The 8,890-nt window shown below is 40.1% G+C and overlaps 1 protein-coding gene across 1 annotated transcript in view; it reads left to right on the top strand.

Moving 5' to 3' along the window:
• The first annotated feature begins 442 nt into the window (after positions 1-442).
• Positions 443-8,890, top strand: part of TMTC4 (transmembrane O-mannosyltransferase targeting cadherins 4) — a 51,027-nt gene continuing 42,579 nt past the window's right edge. Inside the window, exons 1-3 of the mRNA XM_084296300.1 lie at positions 443-523; positions 1,127-1,342; positions 7,150-7,265. Of these exons, the coding sequence (XP_084152426.1) occupies positions 1,181-1,342; positions 7,150-7,265 (278 nt within the window). The 5' untranslated portion in view covers positions 443-523; positions 1,127-1,180. The remainder of the gene's footprint in view (positions 524-1,126; positions 1,343-7,149; positions 7,266-8,890) is intronic.

The raw sequence follows: 8,890 nt of genomic DNA, 5'->3' as shown, positions 1-8,890 counted from the left end.
GTCTTTGCAGCCCTAATGGTCGAGTCCGTTCGGAAAGCCGGAGAGCTGGAGCGTTTTCCTTGGTTAAGTGCGATGTGTTCAGGTGTGCAGCAGTAAAGTCGGTATAAAAGAGCCAGCAAATAAGAAGAAAGTTTCTAAGTTAAGGTTTGGACTCTAGGAATTGTGAGGCTGGGCTCCGGTATGTGCTTGTCACAAACTTCACATACTCCTGTTATTACTGTAGCTTCCCATTTGTAACCTCCCCCCCTGCCATTTACAGCAGCACTCGGTAATAAAACCCCTCTCAGTACTGTGGGAGCAGCAGCGAAGCAGAGGCAGCATAGCTGCCCAGGCAGAGGGCTGGCTTTGGAGCATCAGACGACACCCTGCCGAGTAAAGGTGGCTCGTGGGTAAACTTCCAGTCTTGGTACCTTCATGCTGATACACTGCTCAGTGCTGTCGGATTGTGTGGTCGCTCTCATCTACCTCAACAACTACATGCGTGTGATGACAGTGGTGGAACTAAGCCTGTGCTGCACTGGAGGTGTGCAGAATGATGTAGTGAACGCTCCTTTGAGCCCTAATTGTATGATACTTGTCTCATTGTTTGAATTGTTGAGATTTAGGGCCCAGTGTCTGTATGTATTCCCAGTATGGACTGTATGTAAGACTAGATCACTTAACTCAATGGACTTGGCTTGAGTTGAGTTCTTTTTGCAATTGCTTATGGTTTGTGTTTGTTTTTTTTTCCACTCCCTGTAAGGAAATTACAGTGCTTATCATTCTCTTAAGAATTTTATAAATGCTCCGCAGTCCCTGTTATGCCCTATATGTTGCACTTGAAAAGAATAGCAAGAAACAGATAAAAGTGACTTGCTCAACATTTTAGGATTTATCTGTGCCAGAGCTGTGGCTTGGAATCTCAGAATTTCTTGGCTTCTATCTCTGTGCATGGACCGTGAGAAATTGTGTCCTTCTTCCAAATTTGAAGTATAAAATTGTGTTTTGGTATGTTCTGGTATTACGAAACACTGTGAAATAAAGATATTTGGTTGATAGAAATTTAATTTTCTTATTACCACCTCCCATTTTATTATTATTTTTGTAGTCAAATGTAAAACTGTGCATTTCTGTATATTTCTTTCAGATTTGCAACCAACATAATGCTGAAGCTCCCAAATTGGAACAAGCGTTTCACAGAATGGCACAAGCAGAACCTAATCTGGACCATGACATATCATGGGTTCTCCTTCCGTCACACTGGGCTAAAATCGTTGTGGCATTAATTTCCTTCCTCTGTTTTGCTAACAGTTATGATGGAGATTTTGTCTTTGATGATTCTGAAGCCATCATCAATAATAAGGTTTGTCTCTTTTGTTTTGTTGTTTTCTTTCCATTTGATTTAAGTGACAATAGGAAAAGAAATAATGACAACAGTTTAAGTAGGCCCAAAATATTCAAATATTCATCCTAGTGGAGAACTTCCTTCTGATATTCTTTTTTTTGAACTTTATTTTTGTTTGTGTTTTTTTTTTTTTTAAGTAAGCCTTGTTTACAGTTGACAAACAAACTGTCCAGAAGTGTTCCACAGAAAAACCAGAAGCATGAGTAAGCTCATTAAAAAAAATCGTATACCTAAAGATATTTGAATAACTTGACCTGGGTTCTAATGCATAAACAAAAGAGGGAAGAAATTAAACAGTTTTATTTTTCTCCCCTTTTTTGTTACACCAAATGGACATAAGAAAGCATCCAGGGTTGCAGTGAATTTGGATGTGATGCTTAATAACACTTATTCACTGGGTACCTGCATTTCAAGACTGCCTACAGATCTAATTTTATGCTCATTTCTAAGAGTTAGGCTGTAGATTTTCTAATATCCATTGATAGTAATAAGAGATATTTTCATTATTCCCTCACAGTGACAGATGAATAAACTGTATGAATAAACTGGTTGCGAGATCACTAAGTGGCTGTAGGGTGCAGGGGTTCTCCAGCTGTGGTTTATACCATAAAAATGTTATAAGAGCAAGGAAAGCTGTGTTTTCCTGTGCTCCTTCTGCAGTTAATATTCCTGTGATGGCAGTATTTTTTGAAATAGAGGCAGAATATTTTTGTGCTCTTCTTTAAACTGATCGTACATGCAACAAACAATTCTTGAAATACTTAGAAATTAACATACAACCCAAACAAACCTCTAGTTACAAGCTTCACTTTTACTGTGAGAAGCTGAGTGTCTTCAATCGCTGAGACCCTTCATACAGTTACATGTAGCAATTAGTGGGCCTGTGGTCATGAGTGGGTCATGGTGTTGCACAGCAGCTCTTACGCTGTTCTGGAAGGTACTTGTGACAGGTTTGAAAAGAGAAGCGCAGACTAAAATGAGTCATCCTCATCTGTTGATTCTGTTTTCCTGATGCTATGGGAGTAGAGGGAGGATAATTTACAGAGACTCGTACATCTATCTAGAAGAATACAATTCATGTTTTTTGACCTTGCACAAAATTTAGAGGCAACTTAACTGCAATGTACATTTAAGAACTTCACGGAATTACTGTTTACTCAGACAAATTTATATTTTGATTGTGTAAGTCTTCGTGCCTTGAGTTATAAATGGATGGGGGAAAATACATCTGTCAAATTGGAAATAAATCTCAAAGCTCCTACAAGAATACTATCAACAAATTAACAACCTACAGTGATTTTATTTTTGGCATTTTATTTTAAATTACACAGCTCCTGGGAATGTTTCATTTTGGGACACAATTATAATATTTTAATTTCCTAAAAGAACAAACAAAAGACTGATGGTGAAACAAGGCAGGTTTATTCTTGTAGAATTTCCACACTTGTCATCTTTCTCCATTTCTTCCACTTTTTAAGTTTTGAAGTGTTTCAGTTTATCTAAGCAACACAACAGCCTGCATCAGGATTATAGCTGTTGGCAAAGCTGAGAAATTCATCCAATTGCTTAAATAGATTAATTCTTACCTAGTCTGTATATTGAAAAAATTGTGAGGCTTACTCTATTTTTTCATTATCAAAATCTTCCAATATCCCATGGAAACTAAATGAGATTTTGTTGACAGTACCATTTTAATACAGGTCAAATAAGTATAGGGAAATAAAAAATCCACAAGAAAAATGCAGAGACGATGAGCATTTAACTGTGAGAAAGAGCATGTAGCAAAGGCAGGAATGTTCCACCATGTTGTAGAACTGTCTGATATTAGATAATAAACCCAATAAATGGGGTACGAGGCTGTTTCCAAGTTTTCTTGTTATTTTAACTAGTACACAGCTGTGTTTTTTTGTCTTCATTTATAGAATCATAGAATATCCTGAGTTGGGAGGGACCCATAAGGATCATCAAGTCCAACTCCTGGCACTGCACAGGTCTACCCAAAACTTCAGACCATGTGCACAGTCCAATCGCTTCTTAAATTCAGACAGGCTTGGTGCAGTGACTACTTCACTGGGGAGCCTGTTCCAGTGTGCAACCACTCTCGGTGAAGAAACTCTTCCTGATGTCCAGCCTAAACTTCCCCTGCCTCAGCTTAACACCATTCCTGCAGGTGCTATCACTGGTGATTACAGAGAATAGGTCACCTGCCTCTCCACTCCCCCTTGCCAGGATGCTGCAGACCCCAATGAGGTCCCCCCTCAGCCTCCTCTTCTCCAGGCTGAACAGGCCCAGTGCCCTCAGCTGCTCATTATACATCTTTCCCTCATGGCCCTTCACCATCTTTGTCGCCCTCCTTTGGATACTCTCTGGCAGTTTAATGTCCTTGTACCGTGGTGCCCATAACTGCACACAGTACTTGAGGTGAGGCCACACCAGCACAAAGTAGAGTGGGACAATCACTTCCCTCAACCAACTAGCAATGCTGTACTTGATGCACCCCAGGATATGGTTGGCCCTCCTGGCTGCCAGGGCACACTGCTGGCTCATATTCAACTTGCTGTCAACTACCACCCCCAGATCCCTCTCTTCTAGGCTGCTCTACAGCGTCTCATCGCCCAGTCTGTACGTATAGCCAGGGTTTCCCCGTCCCAGGTGCAGGACCCGGCGCTTGCTTTTGTTAAACTTCATGCAGTTGGTGATCGCCCAGGTCTATCTGCAAGGCCCTTCCACCCTCATCCAAGTCTACAATTCCTCCAAGTTTGGTGTCATTGGCAAATTTGCTCAGAACTCCTAGTCCTACATCCAACTCATTTATAAAAACATTGAAGGGGACTGGCCCTAAAATGGAGACTTGAGGGACCCCACTAGTGACCATCCGCCAGCCAGATGTGGCCCCATTTACCACAACCCTTTGAGCCCTGCCTGTCAGCCAATTGCTCATCCATTGTATGATGTTTTTGTTAAGTTGTGTGCTGGACATTTTGTCCAGTAGGATCCTATGGGAAACTGTGTCAAAAGCCTTGCTGATGTACAAGAAGATCACATCAGCTGGTTTCCCTTGGTTGACTAGGTGGGTGATCTTATCATAAAAGGAAATCAAATTTGTTAGGGAGGACCTACCCCTCATGAACCCATGTTGGCTGGGACCAGTGACCACATTGTCCCCCAGGTGTACTTCAATAACTTCAAGGATCATCTTCTCCATAATTTTACCAGGCACTGACGTGAGACTGACAGGCCTGTAATTGCTAGGGTCTTCTTTCTTACCCTTCTTGAAAATTGGCACAACATTTGCCAGCTTCCATTCTACTGGGACCTCTACAGATAGCCAAGATCGTTGAAAAATAATTGAGAGAGGTCCCACGATGACGTCAGCCAGCTCTTTAAGCAACCTTTTAGCACCCTATTATATTAAGCAATGTATTTGCTTGCTTGGCAAATCAAACAGCTGTATTAGGACAAACTTCAGACACGATGTGTCTTTTTGCATAAGCCTTCATATAGAAAAACCTGACCTTTCTTCAGGTATTGAACCCTGCCTTGTGAAGGCTGCTGCTATCAAATCTTTAGAGATTATTTGCTTTGTACTTTCATATGTATGTATGGGAAAAGCATACTTAACTTTTAAACAGTTGTGACTCTTAGAGCAAACAATTTCATTTTTAGAGTAAGTCCACTGTGTGGCAAAATTGATGTAAATAACTTTCTCTAAGAAAACTTAGGTATATGAACAATGATAGAATCATAGAAAGGCTCTGGTTGGAAGGGACCTACCTGAAAGACCATCCAATTCCAACCCCCCTGCCATAGGCAGGGGTGTCTTCCACCAGACTGGGTTGCCCAGGGCCTCATCTAGCCTGGCCTTGAACACCTCTAGGGATGGGACACCCACAACCTCTGGGCAACAAGATACGTGACTGAAGATTTCTGGATCATAAGGAAGTATAATCTAATCACTAAATCCTTCCAGGTATTCAGCATTTCCTGTATCCTGCCTGTTGAAGACAAAAGAAGGCTGATTGAAGATGAGCGGGAAATCTAGCCTTACTCATCTCGAATATTTCCAATCTCATGTTATTATGGTTATCTGTGACATAGAGAACATACTTTTAAAATTGTGCTAGTTCCTTAAAAAAAAAGAAGAATAAAGTTTCTTTCATAGTCCATTTCTTAGGTAAACATGCATAAGGAACAGTGCTGCTGGCTGGAGCAACAGTTGGAGGGCTTCACTGCCACCAACAAATCCCCCTTGCAGAGTACAAAGGCTGCAATACAACCCAGTCCCAGCTTGCCCCTGTAAAAGCAGGCCATGTTGATTGATTTAGTGGACTGCTGATGAGGTTCACTCCTTCCCTGAGAGTCAGATTATCATCTTTAGGGTTTGTCCATACCAGTGAGGAATGGAACAGGAATTTAGGTGCTGAAGGCCAAAATTGCAGTCCTGGGAGCAAAAATACCTAAGAAATTCTTAGCTGTCACTCAACAATGCAAACATCTGTGAGGGACTAAAGAAGTTTTGCACCTTGGGGCAGTCTTCTATAGAGATGGAAATGTAGAATAAGTGAGACGTATCACACCAGGCTTTGTAAGCCTTGTCATGGCTTCAATAACCTGATTTACCTGCTTACTGTTGTTTGGATTGCTTGTTTGGACTGTTTTGATTTGTTGGTCTGTTTAAGAAAAAAAAATAGGGAGAGAAGGTGGGGATAGACTAACTTGGGTCTGAATACAGGTATAATACCAGCACTCATACGAAAGCTGTTCATTAGCTGGTACAATTTTGTTCATAGATTCCGCCTTAAGTGTATTTAACCTTTGCGTTTGCTCTAGTATGAATTGGTACTTATTAGAATTTTCCCCAGGGAAGCAAGAGAATAAGGGGTGGGTAGAAGATAAATATGTTAGATCGAGCTTCCCAGATTGCTCTCAAAGAAAACTGAAGATGCTACAAAATCAATTTCTTTCAAAAGGTGGCTTCCTTATTTTTTTTCCTCTCTAAAGTGTATGTTTTCCATTCAATAGCCAGGTTATTTGGATTTTTCCATTATCAGCATAGTTTGAAGATAAAAGGAAAGAGTATACTTATCCTTTGCAATGTTATGGGTTTGTTTTTATTATAGGCCCTGACCCCACCCCATATTAACATAATTCATTCCATTTTTTAATCTTCTGCTATTAATCTTTTAGAACAGTATGCAGAAGAATTTGCTTCTTGCTTTCTTGTATTAAGGATTTAAAAAATAAAAATAAAAAAACTATTTGAATAGTGTTCTGTGCAAAGTAAGGCTTCAGAAAGGGCTAATTGTTGTTTTCTATATTTAGTCTCCTTGCTTTCTTGCTTTCACTAATAGTTGACCTTCTGACACTGGGAGAAAAATGGCTATTTGTGACAGTTTGTATTTGGCCTCTTTTGAAAGATAACCTAGCCCTAAAATCAAAGATGTTTTACAAAAATATTGTGTTCTTTTATGTGCATTATATCTCAATAATTGCACCAAATGATCAACTGATATGAAATTTAGTAGAACTATGAGTATTTATGTAGTTATGCCTACCTACAGAATCCAAGCATCATGACCTTCATGATGACAGGCATCCAAAATTTGACCTTCGCTGAAAACTAGGGTGCCTCATCAATGTCAGTAGTGAGCCAACAAAACACGCTTATGTCTGTGGTAACATGAACTTGTTTTAGCTATAACTTGTTTGTGCTATGGCTGCTTTGAACCAAACTGAAATGTTAAGAATCTGATGTCTTGTTTCAGGACCTCAGGGCAGAAACCCCGCTTGGTGACCTGTGGCATCATGACTTTTGGGGCAGCAAACTCAGCAGCAATACCAGTCATAAGTCGTATCGACCACTGACTGTCCTGACTTTCAGGTGAGACTTGTCATTTAGCTCCAGGTCTGAAGTTTTTTAACACATATTGGCTTGATTGATTTTGGGGAGGAGGAAACAAGAAAAGGGAAAGAGGGGGAAAAGGGGAGACACAGCGTGTCTGGAGGGAGTTGGCTGCCTTTCCTGACACTGATTACCTTAATCTCAAATTGAGTTTTAATTTTCAAATTGTTTCTTTCTCGAAGTATGTGTTATTTTGACTTTTTGTATTTCCTTTTATAAATTACGTTTTGTTTACTTGGTACTAGGAGCAATATAGTTGAGGTCACATATTGATGAGGTCACATCATCAAGGAATTAGATGTACGTTGCCTCTGCTTAGTCATGCTGCCACTTGTGGTGCTGTTGTTTTTTTCTGTTCTCTGCTTTGCTAGTGGCCTGTTGAATAATTCTCTTTTATATAAATAGTATCAATGCAATGTGGTCTGTTGCTACTGGGTTACTGAATAGTTTTCCCCCAGATATTTTAGCTTGAAGTGAGTGTCTGAGAAAAAGATACTTAGCTAATGTCTACTGCTTGCCCAAATCCTTGTACAAAGATCATGTAGCAACTGGGCACAGTAACACAGAGAACATTTGAGAACTTGGCCATAAGCTTCTTTACTTTCCCCGTACAGCCCTCTGTTGTGGGACCCGCTGCTACAGAATGTGGAGCTGGCACTGCTTATGCAATTGTGTCCAGACTAAGGCAGAGACTAAGTGATTGGGGAATAAGTATTCCTGCACTTTCTCCTCAGATTCAAGGAAAAGTTTTGACTCAAGCTCAGTGTTAGTGTTTTAAGTACTTAGCATAATGGATTTCACAGTCTTGTTGGAGTTTCTTCGCATTGTCACAGAGGAAGATGTATGGCTGAAGAGCATGTGTTAGTGTCTTAAACCTAGTAAAGCTTTCAGTGCATTACACAGCACATGCTTTCCTTTCTTTTCAAGGTCTCTGTGGTATATTCCATCCTCAGTAATATTCTGGTTACTTTAAAGAGAGAACTGGGTTACAGTCAGTGCTATATTCAAAAATGCAGACAAGCATGTGGAGATGGTCCATGAAATGTTATTTTTACAAGTATTAGCTTTCTTAATCCCCTCAGGTCTAACTTTTATGTGTGTCACGTTTACAATAAGTTAGGTATTTTTAATAGATTTCACTGAGTCAGATGCAGACTTGCCAAATTAAGTATATAAAATCCACTACCCTACCTAGGTGTCTATATATCTCACCTAGTGATAAAAGCACACAAAAATAACAAGATGCTTCTTCCTCTGCATTTTGTCTCAAAGTTCCTATCCTGAATAGGGTCTTAGACTGAATTTTTATTTACACTTCTTTCTGGTTCAGATACTTGCATGACACCTGTCTCTAGCCAGTCTCACAAATCAGTTACTAAGGCTTGCTATCTGACTACTTTCTGGATTGATGCTGGATTGTACCCAGTTGGTTTCCACATCATCAGTCCAAATGTGAGGACATTTCTTCTCCTAGAATATCAGTGGAAATCTGTTGCTGTGCATATCAGTTCCCTTACTACATGGATCTATTTAAAATTCCATAAAGTTGCTTGTGGACACAGTGTCTCTTAAGCCCAAAGTATGCCCTAGTAGACTGGGTTGTT

The sequence above is a fragment of the Netta rufina genome (assembly GCF_964035555.1).
Source record: "Netta rufina genome assembly, chromosome: 1".
NCBI classification, from domain to species: domain Eukaryota; kingdom Metazoa; phylum Chordata; class Aves; order Anseriformes; family Anatidae; genus Netta; species Netta rufina.
The sequence above is the reverse complement of the archived record's forward strand: the minus strand, read 5'-3'. Positions and strand labels throughout refer to the sequence as shown.